At 38.3% G+C, this 22187-nt stretch overlaps 3 protein-coding genes across 4 annotated transcripts in view; 2 read left to right on the forward strand and 1 right to left on the reverse strand.

Moving 5' to 3' along the window:
* Positions 1-292: 292 nt before the first annotated feature.
* The window catches only part of LOC131320023 (small ribosomal subunit protein uS14z/uS14y/uS14x-like), an 86208-nt gene continuing 64313 nt past the window's right edge, over positions 293-22187 (reverse strand). For both annotated transcript variants that reach the window (XM_058350554.1, XM_058350555.1), the window contains exons 2-4: positions 2791-2852; positions 1305-1404; positions 293-448 (exon numbers count right to left, since the gene is read on the reverse strand). In XM_058350554.1, coding sequence (XP_058206537.1) covers positions 440-448; positions 1305-1404; positions 2791-2852 — 171 coding nt within the window. In that variant the 3' untranslated portion in view covers positions 293-439. The remainder of the gene's footprint in view (positions 449-1304; positions 1405-2790; positions 2853-22187) is intronic.
* LOC131320024 (ATP-dependent DNA helicase Q-like 3) lies at positions 4129-13432 on the forward strand. Its single transcript, XM_058350556.1, has 20 exons — positions 4129-4219; positions 4613-4777; positions 5527-5634; positions 5761-5768; positions 5864-5947; positions 6625-6765; positions 6872-6906; positions 7487-7570; positions 7936-8024; positions 9171-9323; positions 9465-9561; positions 10080-10083; positions 10188-10337; positions 10426-10515; positions 10605-10670; positions 10776-10909; positions 11297-11391; positions 11518-11645; positions 12521-12627; positions 12755-13432. The coding sequence occupies exons 2-20, from the start codon at positions 4627-4629 to the stop codon at positions 13206-13208; spliced, it is 2178 nt and encodes a 725-aa protein (XP_058206539.1). The 5' UTR covers positions 4129-4219; positions 4613-4626; the 3' UTR covers positions 13209-13432.
* LOC131320016 (proteasome subunit alpha type-6) lies at positions 14486-21437 on the forward strand. Its single transcript, XM_058350540.1, has 9 exons — positions 14486-14717; positions 14855-14949; positions 15493-15574; positions 16489-16585; positions 16995-17053; positions 17175-17257; positions 17734-17829; positions 18591-18650; positions 20921-21437. The coding sequence occupies exons 1-9, from the start codon at positions 14642-14644 to the stop codon at positions 21011-21013; spliced, it is 741 nt and encodes a 246-aa protein (XP_058206523.1). The 5' UTR covers positions 14486-14641; the 3' UTR covers positions 21014-21437.

Raw genomic sequence — 22187 nt, forward strand, 5'->3', positions numbered from 1 at the left:
GATAGAAATCAGAAACCGTTGACACCAAAATCTGTATTCAAATAATGCAAAGAGAAGTTAACCGTCAGAAAAGCTACGTGCACAGCAGCTTTTACACAGCAGCTGTGCACAGATCTCATTTTCTCCCGGCTCGGGTCGCACAAAGATGATCGGAGCCGCTCATGTTATTCTAAATATGTTATTTAAGGTCTCTGTAAAAAATGAGCTTCGTTCGATATCGTTAGAGACGTTAACAAAACACCTAAAATCACTTCAGAATTTAGGCCCTGTGCACGTAGCACAGCTCGTTAACCGTGGCTATGCCAACACATCGCAATATCCACAACATTCGACAAAAGATCCGAGGGACAAAAGGGCAGTTCTAAAGACCGAATACATCCTTCTAGAAGTGAAAATGTTCTCCAAAGCAGCAGCTCCATACGAGTGGTTTCACACCCATTTAGCGGTACTGTACCAGAGAGAGAAAAAGAGAGCCAAAAAAAAAAAGATAAACAGGAGAAAATAATAAGATTTAAAAAAAAAAAAAAAAACCCCGGATATATTATAATCACAAATGACGAAATGAACATCATCCTATATTATGAGGTACCCCACGGAGCCCAGACATCCCAAATCAACATACTACAAAGCTGATGCATTTGGAACTTCAAAACACGAGCTGTAACCAGGCTTGGGAAATTTGGTTATTTTACGTGTACAACCTTCTCTACAGGTAGGTCAAAGGAAAAGTAGCTATGGTGCATGCTGAGCATGTGTCATAACCTAAGAGACACGTGAATAGTGCCTCATCAAAACATATCCAATCAATACAGGTGAAGAAAGTAAATATGAAAACCGCGTGACTGGGCATTTGAGACACTATATTGTAGGAAGGAACAAAAACTGGCCATTTAAGTTATCAAGAAGTTAACAACGATTGAAGTGCGACTTTTCTACCGAGTTATTGCAGAATTAAGGTTACGATTCAACCCTAATCCGTTGGTGTAGGGGCGGGGGAGGAGGACTGAAGACAAATCTAGTCATTGGTCACAAATGCACAATGGCTTCTCTCAAATAGTTTTTTTTACCACTGAATATATAGTAACCCCCGATACCTCCAAACATCGAGAAACTAAGGAACGTATGTATGCTTGCTGTGAAACCAACCCCAAACTGATACAAAGCATATTTTACAGAAGAGATTTGGAATAATGTAGCTGTTTCAAGCTGCTAATGCAGTAGAAATCTTTCCATGCAATTGGTAAAAGAAATTGTATTTAACATGCATAGTCAAGGCGTCATTTCCTACAAGTATGCAAACTAACCTTGACGAAGCCAATCTCCTTAGCGTTGCTGCGGAAGCATTGCCTGCAACACATGAGAGCATACTTCCTGATCAACCCATGAGGGTTTCCGCAGACCCGGCTGACAGGCACAAGAAAATTACCATGGGATCAATTCTGGCAAAAGCCCGAAACTAAATGTAAACAGTAGTAGTTTAGAAAGCAGATGCCTAACAAAAACTAAATGTAAACAGTAGTTTAGACAGCAGATACCCAACAAAAATCTCAGTACAGGCAAGATGCGAGAATTTTTGCAAGCGTCAGTTAAGAAACCAAAAGTATGCCCCGACTAGGAGTCAATTAGGACTTTAAGTCCATTCTTGTGTTAATGCATGTTTTATATTGTAAACTACACCTCACTGTTAAGCACACACGTGAGCTGCATCCATGCATTTGATGATCGGCATTCCCGATTTCAGTTATACGTTGTATTAACTGTAGAAATGCTCGTCCGGCCTACACACAAACTACACAACCAGAAACAACTAATGGGTCAATGCCTGCGAACTGTTATATATCCTTTCCTTCAAAAACTACGCCAAAAGGAAAAAAGTCAATCGATCGCTCAATCAAGACCAAGCCAAATTAACAATGTAACGCTTAAAGACAAAAGGACATGAATTTCGCATGCTTTGACAAGGAATTATGGATCCAGATTAGGCATCAGATTCCGCTTCCCCGCGCATTTTCAACAAATTTCACCACGAAGTCCAATTAGCTAAATATTGTCATGTCAAGCAAACAAATATTGTCATGTCAAGCAAACAGCATTACTACAAAAGCATCACCTAAAGGACTTTTAAAAAAATGACCGAATCAAATACACTAATAAGAAAAATATTTTCAGCTACATTGAGCTGCAATGGAACAAATACTTAACCAGATCAGAAACGGACACACAAACCCATGGGAAATGTACATCTGGCATCTGAATGAAACAACTAGAGCATGGAATCTCGGATTGCAAAACCATTGGAAAACAAACCTCACGCGGTACTACATATCCCCTCACCATTTGTCCAGAGGCATTACTCATCTAATTGACTCCATGTCCAGTAATCAGTCCGACCAATACAACATATAGAAATGTTTCCATCACCAGTCCACACACACAGATACTCTCACACCAACACAAATCATCGCCAATCCCATTGAATATAAAATTTAAACATTCCGTAAACTGGTAAAGATCTACGTGTTGAGCTTGTGAAGCCCAATTCGATTCGGGTTGCGCTCCTCTGGCGGTTCGACGTTCGGTAATTGGCGATGGGAACCTAGCTTGTACTCTCTCCATTCGAATTACATACTAAACCTAGTGTGGTCGTGGATGTACTCAACTACCCAGTTGAGAACCACGTAAAAAATCTGTGCCTGGCCTTCTTGTTTTCCATTCTTGGTAATCTACCACTATGTAATCTGAAAACAGAAGGAAAAGTGAATATCGAAATCAAAGAATGGAAAATCACACCAGGTACGTGATCCGGGGTCGTAGTTCTTGGGATGCGCGTTCCAGATGTTCGAGTGACCCATCTTGATAGAGAATAAATTGCCGGCTGTCCTTGCAAAGCTGAGAAAAACTAAGTTGTTTATTTTTAATTGGTTGGGCGGACCCTCCCGTGTACACGGAGGGTCCGTGTAAAATTTATTCTCATCTTGATAACGTAAATGCACGCTGATTTGGGGGCATTTTGTCTAAATAATTTATTTGGATTTTTTTTAATTTTTATTCAAATTTTATTATTACTGTGTTTGTTGGCTGAGACTTGAGAGGGAAAAGGATCATGCTGTTGAGGAGGGTATTGTGGGCATTTTCAGAACCCATTTTAATGAACAAATTTTATTTTATTTTTTTCTAAATAAACGACTTCTGATTAATGTGCTAAGTATTTAAGATAAATGTGTTCTAAAATCATATTTATCAAAATTCGATTACTTTTACGTATGATTAATGTTCTCTATAAACTCTAACATATGAATGATTCCAAACATTTAAATAGACAAGTAGTAGCCAAAATACCACATTTGTTTCATCAATTATCTGTTATATTCTAGTATATCTTGATAGGAAATTAGTAGTTTATACTAGTACTTAATTAATTGAATAGTTTATACTAGATTAGTATTTGCGGTCTTGCTATTATCAGCTTATTGGGCTAAAATTAGTACAATAGAAGACAAAGAAAACACGTATTTTGTGTATTTTTTACACCCTTTAATATACAGTCACACACTTATTATTGTTAGCCCATTGGGCTGATTTTAGAATTTTCGTAGTATTTAATTGATAATAAATTTTATGTGCAATGTAAAATTTGTTCAATAAATCTCATTTTGTTCTATTAAATTAAGTTTTTTAAATCACATAAAAAGACTACAGAACATAAACAGTGTAAAATTTCTTTGGAACCTATACATAAGAAATAAAATTTTAACTTCTCTCGCTTGGTTTGAGAGGGAAAACAATACACCTGAAAATAGAACATAATAATTTTACGCTGACAAAAAAAATCACCCGAAAAATATATTTTACGCTGAAACAAACAGAGCATTATTATTACAGTATGATGTTATTATGAGTTATTTAGTAGTTACAACAGGAGTCGAACAACTTTTTCATGAAGATTCGAACTCAAGAGTAAAGAACCAACCACATTACATTAGGAGGTGTTCTCGTAGCATTGCTTTTCTCATATTCATTTTTTTTATTGACGTAATAAAAAAAAATCTGCTTTATATATTTTTGTTCAAAGTGTTCGGATCAACCGTTCAATTTTGGCATCAGCAAAACATAAAAACAAAAAAAAATTGTAAATAGAAGGTTGTCAAATTCTACCAAATTGGTCCCGCTTCCCTCCCGGCGAAAGCTTCTCCCTCGCGATTCCCGCCGGCGATTTCAGGTTCTCTCTCTCTCTCTCTCTCTCTCTCTCTCTCTCTCTCTCTCTCTCTCTCATATACAGACCTTTGATCTATCTATCATGTGTTTGGTGGTCTCTCGTACCTATTATCTACAAAAAAACGTTCTCTCTTTTGATCTCCCATCTTGTCTTCTCTCTCACACAACCCCCCCCCCCATCTAATTTCCCACCAAATTACTGAATTAAAAATATTAGTAACAGAATTCGGGACATTTTATGATCAACTATTCAGTGTCATTTTAACTTGTAGCAATGCATTTACAATGGTTTGTTCGGGTAAGGGATTACTTGTTCTTTGCCCTTCCACTGCATCTTAAAACAAAATCTTTATATGTGTTTTGTTGGTTTTGAAAACTCTGTTTTTTGGGTCCATAGGTTAAGCAGTGGGAATGAAGAAGTCAGCATTGCCAGTGGAAAGTGTAAGTGCGATTGAGAAGAAGAAATGTGGGAAGGAAGCTTTGGTGAAGATTTTAAGATGGCATTTCGGTCATTCTGAATTCCGTGGGAAACAGTTGGAAGCTATTGAAGCGGTTCTATCAGGTCCTATTGATTTTGCCTTGCTTGTGTGATTATAATGAGTGGTTCAAGTGATACAAACTTTTGCTTTAGTAGTCCTTTTGGAATTTGTTTCGGGTAATCGGGCACAATGTCCAACAAAATTAACGAAAACCTGGAAACGAGAGGACACAATAAACATAATCTTATATTTCTTTGATGAAAGGCTTCATAGAGAGGTTAGCCATTGCTTTCTCTCTAAAAGCCCAAGTTTTCCAATTTTTGCGAAGAGGTTCTTCTTGTTCTCATGTCTTGAAGATTATGTCTTCCACGGACCATTAAACTCTCCATTTGGAAGGGTCTTTAGAGGCCCCTTGGCACTTGGTGGTTGATGGAGAGCTAATTTGGGATAATCCTTGGATGAGTTTGGTGGTGCCTTGAAGTTGAGGTTTTCCCTCTCTTGCTTATATCTCCTTGCCTCCCGTGGGACTAGAATCATGAAGAGCGTCTAGCTTCTGTCCATGAACCCCTTAACATTTTGCGAGGACTAGAGGATACACTTAATTTATTCAAATCATATGACAACCAGTCCTTTGTAGATGTAGAACACGAAAAAGATGGTAAAAGCTCACTCTGCAGAGTGATTCCCTTAGCTTTCTCCCTCTTTAGCTCTACCCATTCCCTTTTGGATTTCTTTCATCTACATTTTTGTATACTTGGGTCTGTGCCCTTCGGGGTAGTTGGTTGTTATATTGGCATTTGAATTCTGTTAACGACACAATTTTCCCTTGCAGGAAGAGATTGCTTTTGTCTGATGCCAACTGGTGGAGGGAAGTCAATGTGCTATCAGATCCCTGCGTTGGCAAGAACAGGGATTGTGCTTGTTGTTTGTCCTTTGATAGGTGAATTCCATTGGTCTTCTATGACTTCTGCATTATAGAGCAAACTTAGGCTATGCAAGATTTTGGTTGGTTTTGCAAATTGAACACAACTTTGATTGCTCCTATTGGTTTCCATTTTTCTTGCAGCTTTGATGGTGAGCATATTCGATCTTCCTTGGAACATTTATGCTCAAGTATCTATGTACTCAGGAATCATGACGTTTACTTTTCTCCTTTCTTTTATAATCAGGAAAACCAAGTGATGGCATTGAAGGAAAAAGGGATAGCTGCTGAATTTCTGTCTTCAACCCAGACTTCACAAGTTAGAAATAAGGTGATTCAATGAATTCTGACAAGATTGTGGATCTAACTCTAGTGTCAGATGTAAGATACGAGCCATTCCATGGATAGTAGGTGAAAATGAAAGTAGCATTATGTCTCCATCGTTCATTTAGGATCTGCCATTTAGGTGAATGCATACTTTAATTCATTGTTCATTGTGGTTTTACACCACAAAGTCCAAGCATCACCATCCTCTTCTTAAAATTATTGTGCTTTTCAATCATGTAAAGCGTGGGCAAATGGAGACAGGTATGAATCCCATATCAAAATAATGGAATGATAGCTTCCCTTGATATATTGTTGTGTGAAATTATACCGCACTCAAATTTTTTTTGTCTTGTTGATTTCATGATGGCTTATAATTTCTAGTACACTTCTTTGAGCAAAACTATGGCTTACTACTATTTGATCTTGACTTCGTTGAGTTCGTTCGTCAATATCGAGAAAAAAAAAAGAAGACCTTGTTCATCAATTTCTAAACTTAAGCAAGATTTAGTTTTCCTTTTGGGTTTCAATGTTTTTTAATATCATGTTCTGACTACTATTATCAATGACTAGCTGTGGTCTAAATTTGGAAACTTGGTTAGTGTGGTTTCTTGGTGGAAGTACAAAGCAATCATGTGGACATGTCAGGTTTTCATAATTCGAATTCTTTATTCTCAAATTTAGATCCATGAAGACCTTGAATCCGGAAAGCCATCGTTAAGGTTGCTTTATGTGACTCCAGAATTGATCGCAACACCTGGATTTATGTCGAAGCTGTCAAAGATTCATGCTAGAGGGTTGTTGAACCTGATTGCCATAGATGAGGTTTGAATTTACATGGCTGGAACATATTCATAGGATAAGTTGTTCGTTTTAGCCAGGAGCTTCAGAATTTGCCTCAACGTTTCTACTCTTTTGTCCAAATTTCTAGGCACATTGCATCTCAAGTTGGGGCCATGACTTCAGGTAATAATAGAGGTTACTTCTTTTTAGTCTTCTGAACATAACAGTGTCACCTCAACTATGGCTTTTTCCCTTCCATATGCGACCATTTTATCCTCTTGTGACCCACTTATTATGCTTTTACGTTTATTAAAGACTAAGAGGTCCTCTCTCTTTCGTTAACTATTTGCGTTGATCACTTGGATAAGAAATTAAGTTTCTCGGATAATGCTTTCCTCATGAGACAAAATAAGCTTCTTGGAACCTAGTTAATGCTTTCCTCGGCTCTCACCTAAGTCACCATTGGTGACCTAGCATTATCTTAGCTTCTGTCGTACTTTCTCTAGGCTCCTCCAATTCTCTACTTCCCCTACATTGCCCACAGGCCACAGATTTTAGGTAATCTGTCACTGCCTCCAGTTCCATATAGCTGGTTGAAAATGTTTGAGAGGTGAGGTTATGGCTCACCAATTAAACTGCGGTCACTAAGATGATGGGCTTTATAGGCTATGCATGTGGTCTGCACAATGAGTTTAACTTACTACTGAAGCTCTTATTTTCTGACAATAGCGTGCCATAATTTACAGTTCTCCTTACATTCCAGGCCTAGCTACCGGAAGCTTTCTTCCTTGAGGAACCGCCTACCAGGCATACCAATATTGGCTTTGACTGCTACTGCTGTTCCTAAGTGAGTTGCCTAATTTATTCCATTTGGGAAACTGCATAGTTCCATACTTTCCATGATCGTACAAATGGCTACAAAGTCTTTGGTGTTCACTCACAAAGTCTTCACTCTTTTTGTGGAATAAGAAGCTAGCGGTGCTCGTATTTTGTTTTTCATTTTTCATAGATAACTCAAAGTATTGTTCAGCTGATTTTTTTGTAATATTAATCCTCCTGCAATGAATTTGATTAACTTTACGCGCTCTTGGAATCTTACATATAAAGTATAATAATGTTTGTCATGATGATAAAAGGTTACTGGAGTGAGTGAGATTCTGAATGCTCCTTTTTGCTACACGAAAGTGCTTAGTATCTCTACTGATTTTGCAGAGTTCAGAAGGACGTGATGGAATCCTTGTGCTTGCAAAACCCCTTACTCCTGAAGTCATCATTTAATCGTCCTAATATACATTATGAAGGTCAGGTCTTGCTTGCTTGATTTGATGCATTTATTTTGCATTTTAAACAAAAGTATTGCTGCTCGTACACTTGCAGTTCGTTATGTGATGTTTTCTTATACATTTTAAAGTGATGGATTTCTGGCTGTGCTTGACTTATGGGGCGAAGATTAAATGTTGAAGAATAATTTTGTCATCGCCAATTTCGTAAAATGAAGCTAGGTTTTTTTCAATACTATTATTATTACTTCTGTATGCTCTAACTATCTCTAACTCTGTTACCTGCTAGGTTGGTGCTTCCAACTGTCAACAGATTACCCTTTCACATTGTAGAATGTTTAAGATTATCAAAGCATCAAGTGGAAATTTGGAGATCACATTTCTGTGAGCAGGGAACACCACATGGACTATGTTCCTGCTTTCAATATAGATTTTCTCTTGCAAATTCTTGCAAATTTTATAGGAAGATTAAATTTACGGAAGTTAAATTAGATTGATTGCATGCAGTAATCCATTATGCTTGTCGTGAAATAGTTTCCTGGGGATTGTTACTTAGACAGTTCTTTATGTTCTAACATGGCAAATTTCCCCAAGTTTAAGAATGTGTTTATCATACTTTGGATTTGAGAGTATTTAGCTTTTTTTGAATGGAAATTATCTTTAACATGAAGGATTTCAGTTGAGGATTACTTCGATTGTCATGGTAAATTTTTTGGAGCCAGTTACCGATTGTAAGAGGACTAAATAATAGAAACTTCTAAATCGAGTAAAGAACTGAACAGCCAGATTTACTGATTGATATGTGATCTAAGCATACGAATCCATAATGCAAATAACTAGAAGTACGGAACGGAGTAAAGCATGGAAAAGTAGATCAGAACGGAAGCATGGATGGTTTGGAGCTCTCTTTCAAGTAGAAGTTCTTCATAAGTCTATATTATGTTAATTTCTGGTCTTCCAGTTGACTGGTTAGGTTCTGTTAGCTCTTTTCCATGTCTTGTGGACCGTGGAGTGTAGTTCCTGATGCCTATGGAAGATGACATGGTTTGAGTATATATGTTCATCATCACCGTTTGTGAATTTTTGAGACACAAGCTTTGTATCATTGAGCCCCCTTGACAAAAGTCACCACTTCTGAGTAACTGACTACATTTTTGTATAGTGCAGTGCGATATAAGGATCTGATGGACCACCCATATGCAGATTTAGCTAATCTCCTCAAATCTTGTGGAAATGTCTGTGCAATTGTTTACTGCCTTGAACGCACAACTTGTGATGACCTGGCTGGACATCTAGTGAACAATGGTATCTCCTGTGCTGGTAATTGAACGGTCCCCTACCCCCTTGCCTTTTTTCCCCCTTCGTGATAGGTTCTCGTGTAGCCGACCCCAAGTAATTGGGACATAAGGCTCGGTTTGGTTTGCTTTGGTTTGGTCCTGTCCTTACTTTGGTGCACTTCAGCTTATCATGCAGGGTTAAACAACAAACTGCGGAGTTCTGTGTTGGATGATTGGATTTCTTGCAAGAAACAAGTTGTTGTGGCCACAGTTGCTTTCGGGTATTATAGAATTCAAATTCAACACATACAGCCCTTCCTGTCCCTGTTACTTTGCTTCTTTCTTTTTTTTTGGGCAATATTTGCTTTAATGACACAAGGCTCAGTTTGGTTTGGTTTGGCTATATTTTCTTTAATGGACTAAAACTTGTTCCAAAACACGTCATTGAATGCCAAGATGCTGCTTTCCATTTAATCACTCAATTTTCTCTACCATCTAGGGAAGAATGTTCTTTATCCGAACCTAAGGTATTAGTTGTGTTTTTAATTTTTCAGTTCAGACAACTGTTTCTTTTCATAATGGACTAATCAGGTTTTGTATCCAACATCCTGGATTGTTGAGACCACCAGCATAAATTATTCTTCCTTCTTAGTCTAGATGATTTTAAAATCTTCAAATTTTAAAGGAAAATTCTTTTTCGTGATTAACCTGAGATTGTAGCATATGTTTTTTTGCTGGATTCGTGGTGGGAGCAATTCTGGTGGCATTGACAGCTGTTGACCTGGTGGTATTTCTTCAGGATGGTATGCAAAATATTACCATCGAATTTTAAGAAGCTCTCAATATTGAATTTTTTTTCTTTTCTAGTTTAATCAAGCAACTAATTCCTTGAGCTCTATATGTCCAGGGCATAGATCGGAAGGACGTCAGGGTTGTCTGCCATTTTAATATTCCCAAGTCAATGGAAGCCTTCTACCAAGAGTCAGGTAGAGCTGGTCGTGATCAATTGCCTTCTAGAAGTGTGTTGTACTATGGAATGGATGACAGCAAAAAAATGGTTGGATTACATTATCAACGCTACATCTTTATTTTCTCTTATTTCTATGGTTATTTCTAGAGTTTAGGTATATGTTTGTTTATTGCAGCATTTTATTCTAAGCACATCTAAGAGCAAGGAGCAGTCCTCAAGCTCAGCGGATGGGGCCTCAAAGAAATCCCTTGCTGCCTTCAATCAGGTAACTTATCAACCCATCCACAAGCTTGCTTGAACTCTCTTTTCCTATAATCTTTTTTTTTTTTGCTTGTGCACTATGCATGCATGCAGATGGTTGAGTACTGTCAGGAGTCTGGTTGCCGCAGGAAAAGAATTCTTGAGAGTTTTGGGGAACAGGTACTTAGAACCTGTGATTTTGTACAGTTCTCACTTACATGTGTATTTTTAATGTTGGAGATATTCCTGGTTTAACCACATGTTCTATTTTATCTTCTGAAGTAGGTAACTGCAACACTATGTAACAAATCATGTGATGCATGCAAACATCCAAATTTAGTTGCCAAGTATTTGGAGGAGCTCAGAAATACTTGTGCCGTTCGCCATTTAAGTGGATCCTCTCGAATATATGTGAGCAGGTTCGTTATTTGTAGTGAGTTGTATCAGTCTGCTGTTATACCAATTTGTGTTGTAGTTTTACTCCTCTTGTTGATGTTTCTCGGACTCTGTTTTAGTTGAATAGACCTAACGGGATGGTAAATATCTAGTTTCTATGTTTGGTGGGATCCTTGGAATAGGGACATTTTGACATGACATGGAAGTCAAGTTTTCAACTAATAAGTAAAAGTGAGAGGAGTGTAAAAGTTGTCGTCAGGACTGTTTATGTAATTTTGAGCCACCTCATCTTCGTTCAGTGTGAACACTTCAAATCAACAGAGACCAATAGAAACGTCGATGTGATGAAGTTAATGATAGTGCATGATATGGTTGGAAAATGCTGATCAATTCATAGATTTCTGTTTCAGCTCCTCAAATATGATTGATGAAGAACAAGTATCAGAGTTTTGGAACCGTGAGGATGAAGCAAGTGGCTCTGATGAGGATATTTCTGATTCTGATGGTAAACCAGTGGCCTTATTTTGCAATTAAGAGCGTTGTTCTGCCACATTGAGCATTAGAGCTGTAATTGTTTGTGCGATTCTTAACATCTGATTGTTCTAGTAACATGATGTCTTTTGACTGGCAGATGCAATTGATGTTGCAAAGAGCCTAAGTCAGTCAAGCTTACCATCAAAGTCGAAACAAAATGACAGGATTCAGTTATTGGAACGTGCAGAAGATAATTATTATCGGAATAAATCTCCTGACAAACAGGTAAGTTTTGATATACTTTTATTTCTTATCATGGTGGAAAACGGAGTGAATTCTTGCAAGCAACAAGATAGGAGCACTATCACGTAAAGAATGTATTGTGATTGCATTTTGGACATTTCGTGATATCTTAGAACTGGTATCTTTTAGCTCATGCCTCATAGTGATGTTTAATTAGACGGCATATGTGAATAGTTACGGACTATTTATAATATAACAAGATACATGGTACTGGGTAATGACTGTAATCCAACTTTTTCAATTTTCTAGAGATCATTTTCTCTACCTTCTCCTATAAATAGTGTCTCTAAAGAATATGTCCAATCCGTTTTCTAATTGACATTTAGCATCTTATCCCAGGTTTTGGTGCTTTTAGTTTCCCCATAAAGCAGTTTGAATGTTTGTCAACTTCTTGATATAGTTTCCTCGCCACAAATATGATGGGCTTTGCAACTCCATTCTTTCTTGATACACAAGTATTTGCTTCGAACTTCTGCTGTTAGATGTTTTCTACTCAAACTACTGGTTTGTAATTCTACGCACAGAGCTTGGTTGTCCACTCTTTAATACTCTTATGTTTTGTACATTCTGAGGTTTGCCCCCCTTAATTTAGTTAAATCCACTTTGCTTCACCACTATTGTACTTTTAGCCATTCGTAACTTTTGCTCGTAGGGCCACTAGATGTTTTCTACTCAAACTACTGGTTTGTAATTCTACGCACAGAGCCTGGTTGTCCACTCTTTAATACTCTTATGTTTTGTACATTCTGAGGTTTGCCCCCCTTAATTTAGCTAAATCCACTTTGCTGCACCACTATTGTACTTTTAGCCATTCGTAACTTTTGCTCTTAGGGCCGCTAACTTAAGGTTTCTAACAGAGTAACAAACTCAACAAGAATGTCGTCTCTGAATCTCTCAGAGAAACAAGCAAGCAACGATTATCAAATGCCCTTCTGCAAACCCAGCAGCGGCTTGCCAACTTACAGTATGCACACTTTATCTGTCCTGCTTTAATAAGAATGTAAATTGAGTTCCTTAATGAATGTGATTTTAGTTTCTTGTCATAAACAACAGGAGCATCCCAAATTTGTGTTTGCCCTTCTCTTTTGCAGGATTGATTTGGAAACATCTGCCTCCTTCCTTGAAACTGAGTGCTACAAGAAATACGGGAAGTCTGGGAAATCATTCTATTGTTCACAAGTAGCAAGTACAGTGAGGTGGCTTTCAACCACAAATTCCACCGACTTAATGAATAGGATCGGAATGAGTACCAGTTCCAATGCCGAAAACCCGACAGTCAAAGAAAACTTATGTCCAACATCATTGGCTTTGTTGGAACAGAACCCGATAGAAACTAGCAAGGAAGAAATCCTTTTGGACGTTAGATCAGAACCTTCTCCCACTGTATTGCAAAGAGATTCTGAAGGTATAAGCTTGCTGCCAATTCCATCGTTTGCGGAGTTCATCAGCAGCAGAAAAGCTAAGGACAACCGACTGTCGAAGTCAGAAAAGCAGACACCTGAAAAAGATCGCAAGAATCTTGAGAAAAGGACGAGACTGCAGTAAATTGGTTCTTTTTTGGTGCATTTAGTTTGTTCAGTTAGTTGCTACTGCACACACCAGAATGAATCATTTTTTTTTTTTTTGATCAGAACCAGAATGAATCACTTGACAGTAGTTTTTTTTTTTGCTTCGATCTTTAAAGTTTCATGTATTTTGTTTTTAGTTGACTTTTGATATGAGAACCTAAGGTTCAGTCTCTATTGGATTTCGATTTTGTTGTCGCCGCCTGAATTTGAATAAACTTCTCGGCTGCTTATTTGTTTCCCGCCTAAAAATCGATAAAGAATAAGGGTTGTTGCCTTGACAGAATCGATGTGAAGACAGTCTCTATAATCTTGCCAGATATGCTCCAATAAAATACCACCTGATTAATAAATACGGCGTACACAATAATACTATGTGATTTCTTTCTTGGGAAATGATATTGGCACTCCAAAAATTGATGCAGGCACTCCAAAAAACAAAGGAAAGTGGCTTTGGAGTTACACTGATTTAAAGAATAAGGGTTATTTCTTTTCCTGTTTTTTTCCCCTATTAATACCTTCGTAATGGCGTTATTTAAATGGCCTTGCAGCTCAATACATAATGGCATTCCAAGAGTAATCCATAAACTTCTATATATGGCTGTTTGGTCCCTTCCAGAATCCATCGCGGGTCTGGAGTCCCTATGGTCATGCTCAGGGGAGGGTTGCTATGTCCGGTGGCCCTCTCCTCCACCCTTTTTAGCTCAGCAAAAAAATAAGATGACACATTTTCTAATCTCAATACACTAAACTAATACACTAATACACTGCTTGGGTTTAGTCAAATGATTTTCTAAATCTTTTGCTCAGTAACTAATTTCCTAATCTACTACTCTATTGCATAACCCTAGTCCTTCACTAATTACTGCTATTCTTCCCTTCTTTAATTGGTTAATGTTGGTGAGTTTTACTGATTAATTTTAATAGAAGTATGTTTAAGTTTTGGTTGAACTTATCTCTGCAACTTTAAGAACTTTAAATAGTTTATGGGAATGATATCTCAATTTCCAGCGAACTGAGGTTTTAAACCGAAATCGAATCATATTTTAATGATTTGGATTGATTTGTTTTATGAATTTTATGGGTTGATTTGGTTCTTCAAATTCAAAAGCTGTAGGTAATGTTTTGATTCTTAATTTACTATAAAACCAGACCAATTCAGTCTCGTCTATCTATCCTTCCTCTTTTTCTTTTTCTTTAATCCGATCTATCCCCCATGTACATTACCCCAAAACCAAACCGAACAGAAACCAAAAGGGTACTTTGGACAATTTCCTCTTCTGCAAGTACCCGGCGCAGTTTCACACTCCTGTCTTGCAGACAAAGCTAGCATCTCGCTCTATATAAAATCTCAATCTCGTTCCTGCATAGCAGTTTACGAATCAAAGATCCCCTCAAACCCGTACCGAAACAATGAGTCGTGGAAGCGGAGCCGGATACGATCGCCACATCACCATCTTCTCCCCCGAAGGCCGCCTCTTCCAAGTCGGTAAGTCCTCACAAATTTCTCCACACCGAATCACAACTCAATCGATTATTATTATTTTTTGTTTCCTCGTTGCTATAACTACTTGCTGTGATTTGTAATTACTGGGGTTTTTGATGGGGTTTTGTGCGGACGGACAGAATACGCTTTCAAGGCTGTGAAATCGGCCGGAGTGACCTCGATTGGTGTGCGTGGGAAGGACTCCGTCTGCGTCGTCACGCAGAAGAAAGTCCCGGTTCGTCCAATTATGAGTTTTTTTTTTTTTTGATATCTTATTTGTGGAAAAGATTTTGTGCTTGAACTAGGGTTTTGAAGTGATTGAAATTTGGGATTGTGAAATGTCTGCAGGTCAAACTTTTGAATCAGACTAGTGTTACCCATTTGTAACCTGTTGGAGTTCTATGAGTGTTTTTGTGTATCTTATTTGTAGAAACAATATTGTGCTGGAACTAGGGTTTTGGAGAGATTAAATTGGGGTTCCGAAATGTATTCAGGACAAACTTTTGAATCAGACTAGTGTTACCCATTTGTAAGCTATTGCAGTTCTATGAGTTCTTTTTGTGTATCTTATTTTTAGAAAGGATATTGTGCTTGAACTAGGGTTTTTGAAGAGATCAAATTTGGCATTCCGAAATCTGTGAAGGACAAGCTTTTGAATCAGACTAGTGTCACCCATTTGTTTCCTATTGCAGTTCTGTGCATCTTATTTGAAGAATTGATATTGTGCTTGAACTAGGGTTTTGCAGTGATTGAAATTGGAGTTCTGAAATGTGTGCAGGATAAGCTTTTGGATCAGACTAGTGTTACCCATTTGTTTCCTATTACCAAGTACCTCGGGCTTTTGGCCACTGGCATCACAGGTTAGTACTCAATTTTCTGAGCTCTGTTGCCCAAGTAAAAGCATCAAATTAAAGCTTAGGGATTGAGAAGTTTAAAGAATCAATGGACGTTGAGAGCATGTCCAGCCCTTAGTCATATTTTTGGTTCAACACTCCAACGGGCAAAGTGGCAAACCCAAATCTTAGCAGAATTTGAGTACAAGCTTCATCAATGGCACGATTGTACATTTGAGAGGGAGAAAATAGCTGTACAATATTTGAGTAAAAGTTTGAGTTTCCCTTGATAACTTGATTTGAGTAAAAAACTGAGTGAAACTCAGTTGTTGTAGGTTTGAGTCAAGTGGGATGGGTTTAGGGGGGTTTTACTCAAATTTTGAGTTGGAATGAAAAACAAGGGCAAGAACTGGAGATGCTCTGAGAAGTCTAATTCTGAGTTACGGGATATCGTTTTGGTCAACATTGTATTCTTTGGTTATAACGGTTGAGTTTTTATCTTTATGGTCAAGTGGATATTTTTAGTGGAATATGATTGTGTGGGGGATTGGACGAATCTTTATGCTATGAATGTGAACCGAGTTATGTCCGCATTTTCTTTATGGGTGCGCATGTGGAATATGCTGGGCTTGTTATCGAAAATGAAGAAATTGTCACAAGGTTGTGCAAGGCTAATTTCATCAGATTAGAGATCAGATTAGAGCACTTTTAAGTATTCTTATGCGATTGATATCTCTCTGGAATTCCCTAATTAGCTCTTCGACCTTCAAACTGATGGTGTAACTTCAGGGTTTGTTGTTCTTCTCTTGCTATTATCCTCAAGTTGCATAGTAACATCCCCTAGCGCCATTCTTCTGGATCTCAAACTCCATTGAGCTCTTTCCACTTTTGGTATGTAGGTTAGAGATGTTTTAATGATGTTTTCTTTTGATATTTTTTAGCTGACGCGAGGTCATTGGTGCAACAAGCAAGGAATGAAGCAGCCGAGTTCCGTTTCAAATATGGATATGAAATTCCTGTGGATGCCATGGCCAGATGGTGAGTTAATTATGCTTAGTACAATGATTTAAGATGTTGTATTGCCTTAATTTTGTTTCTCGTAACATTGCGTGAGCCTTGAAGCATCCGATTGCATATATGTCTAGGGCCTCATGACTACGCGTGGGCCTTGTGTCATATTTAACGGTTCTCAGTTTGTTAGACTTGCAGGCTTGGATTTTAAGTTCGGTAATATTACAAATTCTGTAGTACTCTCTGTTATGTTTTTTGCTCCTGGCTGTAGTGAAATTTACAATTGGTGTGTAGTTACTAAAATAAAGTCATAGTTTTGAAGCCACTTACCTGTAAATTTTATTTGGATGTTGATGTTATCTTCCTCTTTGATACAAAAGATATTTCAAAATTCCAGAAAAGCTCCCTATAGTTTGATGCATTTCTCTGCTTTCAGGATTGCAGACAAGTCTCAAATATATACTCAACATGCCTATATGAGGCCCCTTGGAGTAGGTTTGTGCATGTTCTCTTGAAACACTTTGTAGAGGATCTCTATTGCATATCGGTTATCTTTGGATTAGTTTTTAATGTTATTTTTTTCCTTTCCATATCTTTCCTGTTTTCCATTGTGAAGTTGCCATGGTTCTGGGTATTGATGAGGAAAAGGGGCCTCAACTCTTCAAGTGTGATCCAGCTGGCCATTTTTTCGGGCATAAGGTATATGGCAGCGTCATTCTCCATTCAAGTGTTAATAGCTTTTCTCTTTTGGTGCCTTGTTGGTTGTCTAAATTTTGTTCTAGATCCCCCTTACTTTGGACTGTGATACCTTAGCACGGTATGAGTATTGTACCAATTTTTTCCCAAAGTCTTTCTGTCTTGATTTACTGTACTGAAGGTGAAAAATGGAATTTGGTGCTGTCCTTGTGTACTTGTGTTGATTAGTTATCTATAATGTAGCTTTAGATTATTAACTGAGGATTGAGGAGGAACAATAGTAGTATGTACTCCATACATCCGTATTTGATGGACTGAACAATGAAGTTTGAATATTCTTGTCTGAAGATTGCAGTGAATCGAAAAGTTGCTTCACTTGCGCTTTACTTGGTATTTGTTGGCCTTGTGTTTGAGTAACTTTGGATGTGTTGAAACTTATCTTTCAACCAGTTATTTCACCCAATGAGTAACTTTTGCAGGCAACAAGTGCCGGATTAAAAGAACAAGAGGCTATTAATTTTTTGGAGAAGAAAATGAAGAATGATCCTTCTTTCTCATATGAGGAAACAGTACAGGTACGGTTATCCAGATTTCTCGATAGGCTAGTAAAGGAAGTTTTATGCGCTAGCAGCCCCTGCATTCTTTTCTCTTCTTGTTGCAATTAGTTTTCTGTTCTGTCCCGTGACTCCTGTCTGGGCATTATCATTAGCTTTTTTTACTTATTTGACTTCTGCTTGAGTAGCGTCTGTGTGCAACAATTTTAGCTGCAATCTGCACCACGAAGCGGCTTGGATTAGCCTGTGCAAATAAATCTTTCAAGGGGTTAACTTGGCTTTTCACGATATGTCAGCTAGTTGGAGAGATTCCTTGTGGCTGGGATCTTATTTTTGTTCAGGAGATCTGGCTGCATTGAAATTTGAAACTCTTTCTTTCTATGTGCGAATAAAATCAAGGCTCCTTCATTATTATTTGGCTCCCCTCCCCCAAAGTGATGAATCATTATCAGTAGGAGAAATGGCATATTGAAACAGGGAAGGGACGAGAGTAATCTTGGTTGACATTATCCTTATTATTAGTTTACTTTTTTCATTTGGTACTTTCGTCTGAAGTTTAATACATACTCCCTCTGCCCAGTTTAAGTGTCACCTACAAAAAGACGTGCGATTTTTGGATGAATTTTTTCTTTAATTTGGTGCAAAGAAATTGAAAACATTATGCACCGAAGTACTTTATTTTTTTTATCTGTTTGCGGGCACTTAAAAAGGGACAGAGCTAGTACAATGTTAGCTTTTCCATTATATCAGAGTCCTAATATTACTAAGTTGCTGTTCTGTAGACTGCGATTTCTGCTCTGCAATCTGTTTTACAAGAGGATTTCAAGGCTACCGAGATAGAGGTAGGGCTTTAACTGTTTCTGTTTACTACTACAGCTATCCAACTGCTTGTTTTGCTTCAATGGTCTGGTTTTACTTGCACAATTCTAATCTTCGGACTAAGAAGGTTGAATTATATAACTATTTGATCCCTATTCAGTGCACAATTTGGTATATAAAATGGGAGGTCAGTAAATATTTGCACTCCAGAAATAGTAACTTATTCCGTTTCTTAAGTTTCTCCTCCCATTAGGGTCCCTACATGTGATAAGCCTTCCATCATTTTTTCCTGATAAGTACTCTTTCTATTATTACTCAAACAAAGGTACAAACTCTTAGGGGCATTCCCCCACTGTACAACGCCAACTAACTACTTTGCAAAAGAACACAAGGCAAATGATGAAGCAACGTCAAACCAAACAAAAGCAAACCTCTACACTACCAGTACTCAAGAAAATATACTTACAGACAAACCCCAACTAGCACATAAATCCTTATTCAACTGGGTTTGTTTCACACCCCTTTAAGAACTCAAAAAGGTATTAATGTAGTTCACAATGGTAAGAACAATTTGGTCTTTATCAGAAGCACGTTGTTGAAAAATTCGGTGGTTCCTTTTCATCCGTAGACAATACACAGTTGCAGCCACCACAATCACATTTCCCCTGCACATTCTGAATACACCATCGACAATTGATGATAGGCTAGAAGTCAGATGTGTAATAGAAGACCTGCTCCACTCAGCATTCCAAATAAAACATGGGACACTGGAAAATTAAGCGCTGGTGGGATTCCTTTCCATTGTCACATAGGATGCAACCCTCTTCCACCCTCATTCCCCAGCTCAAAATGTCTCTGGTACGCTCAGCCAGCCACAAAATAAATGACTAACATGGAACATTCCTACCATACCATACCATACTGGAGGTGTTTGAGACAGAATCCTCCTCCTCCAAGTCAAGCTTGAAATCTGGAGGTGTTTGAGACATGATGGACCTAGTGAACCCTATTCCTTTGCCTTGGCCATCGCCAATCCCCATGATGAATGATAGAGGAGTCCTTTGACTAAAGACCTTCGCAGGTTGTATACAACACTATCTCCAAACCTCTCATGCAAGGGGCCCAAAGGATATGCCAATTTCAAGCCATGAAAATTAATCAGGAATGACAGAATGTTCCGTATGTTGGAGACCTATAATAACATCTTTCATTCATTATTATTCTGACCATTACCAATTCTGTACTCGATCAAAGGTTCCTCATGGTCCAGGATACATCGTTATTCGTTAGCAATATCCATAGACCGCGAACACTGGCCCTTTTCGACCAAGTCTAATGGTTGGCCATTTTGGCTGGAGCCATTTCCATAAAATGGCTATGAATAGTGTCATTTGGCCAAAAAATGGCAATGGTGGGACCAATGGTGCATTGCCATTGCTGGGCCATGTTTTTAAACAATTCCCCTTGTATCCTTTTCCTAACTAACTTTCGCCAACTACTTCCATTTACCATTCTCCCTCCATCTACCCTTCTCCACCTACCATCTCTCATCTCTATGAATAAAAAACTCCAAAAACTTGTTTCTTCTGAATATACTGTTAACATTATCTTATTCTCTACAATGAGTAAGTTAAAAAGAATTATTCTCGCAGAAGAAATTTTTGCATCTTCATCGACATCTTCATCAGATAAAGTCCATCTAAATTAACGACATTTCTTATTTAATTCAATTCTGTTGGCTTTTTCATTTTAATAAATACTCTTTGATTTTAGTAGACTGAAAACAAGAAAATGGGAAAAGGGGGTACTGTCCTTATAGTTGACAATAGCAGCTGAAGGAAAACAAAAACAAGGGAAGGATTTGGTTGCTTTTGGTATGGGCCATTTTTGGGTTAAAATGACTGCACAAATGGCCACCCCATTGGGGGAGGATTTTATGCCGATTGTGACATTTTCTGGGAATGGCTTGACTCTTGAGCCATTTTGGCACCACTGAACTCGCTCTTACTGTATAATCTTTGAGTGAATCCACCTAACCCATAGAGTATCCACCTAAGCCTTAGCCTTCCCACATTGATCAAGCATAAGAGGTGGGCTTAGTACAAGATGAAACATGTGGTCTGCTACTAGTGCTTTAAACTTACGCATTTTGAGACGTCAGGTTCCAACAGGCTATTGGGTTTGGTGGTCTGCCTTTGCTGCAACACGTGCTATGGAATGGTGTTTTTCAATATTACTTTGCATGTGCTGTAAATTTCCGGCAATAAATCGAACAATTCTTGATATTTTGCAGGTCGGGGTTGTGAGGAAAGATAATTCAGTCTTCAGGGTATTGTCGACTGAGGAAATTGACGAGCACTTGGTGGCCATAAGTGAGCGAGACTGATTGACAATCCACCAATCAAACACTTCAGTTGACTTTGATGGCACAAAAAAAGAGATGGGTGTAGAAAGTTCCTTGGATGTGGTTGCAATAACCAAACAATCAAAAATTTGTTTCCTTCTAACTATTTGGTCGAACGGCCAAGATGTCTGTGGGATAGGTCATCTTGGACTGTTCTCTGCAATCCTCTCTGTTTGTTATGGCAATATTTCTGGTAAGCCCCATATTGTGAACTTTTTGAGTTGACGAGAACATTTGCTGTCTTATTACTCTCTCTCTCTCTCTCTCTCTGGTCGAATGGCCAAGATGTCTGTGGGATGGGTCATCTTGGACTGTTCTCTGCAATCCTCTCTGTTTGTTATGGCCATATTTCTGGTAAGCCCCATATTGTGAACTTTTTGAGTAGACGAGAACATTTGCTGTCTTATTACTCTCTCTCTCTCTCTCTCTCTCTCTCTCTCTCGTGAGAGAGAAGAGGGGTTGTCGATGGAGCCTATTAGGGTTGATATAGCTTTCTCCCCTCTCTCAACATTCTTATCTCTCAAAATTCTTATTGTGCTTCCTCCTTAGCTTCGAAATCTTATCCACAAACTGATTCTTGGAAGCATCCATAAGTTTCGGCATCCAAGAATAAAGTCGCAACTAATGGCCGACGGAAAGATGAAAAGAAATTTGAAAGAAAGTCAAAGAGTGCTTGAAATTGTCGGAAGGGGGCGGCCCCATTCGCTGCCCTCCCGACCATTTCAAGCATTCTTTGACTCTCTTTTTCAAAGTCCTTATAATTTCAAGCATTCTTTGACTCTTTTTTCATAGTTCTTTTTATCTTTCCCTTGGCCAGGCCCCCATTCGCTTCCCTCCTGGCAATTTCAAGCACTCTGACTCTCTTTTAAATTTCTTTTCATCTTTCCCTCAGCCGTTAGTTGCGACTTGTATTCTCGGATGCTGAAACTTATGGACGCTTCCAAGAATCAGTTTGTGGACAAGATTTCGAAGCGTAGGAGGAAATACAATAACAACGTTGAGAAAGGGGAGAAAGCTGTATATTGACTGATTAAAAGTTTAAAACCCTAATAGGCTCACCATCGACAGCCCCTCTCTCTTTCTCTGTGTTGTACTTGGATGGACCCATTTGATTGATGTTGATTTACATGCTGGGAAACAACTAGCAAGGCCACTC

The sequence above is a fragment of the Rhododendron vialii genome, chromosome 3a, assembly GCF_030253575.1.
Source record: "Rhododendron vialii isolate Sample 1 chromosome 3a, ASM3025357v1".
NCBI classification, from domain to species: Eukaryota; Viridiplantae; Streptophyta; class Magnoliopsida; order Ericales; family Ericaceae; genus Rhododendron; species Rhododendron vialii.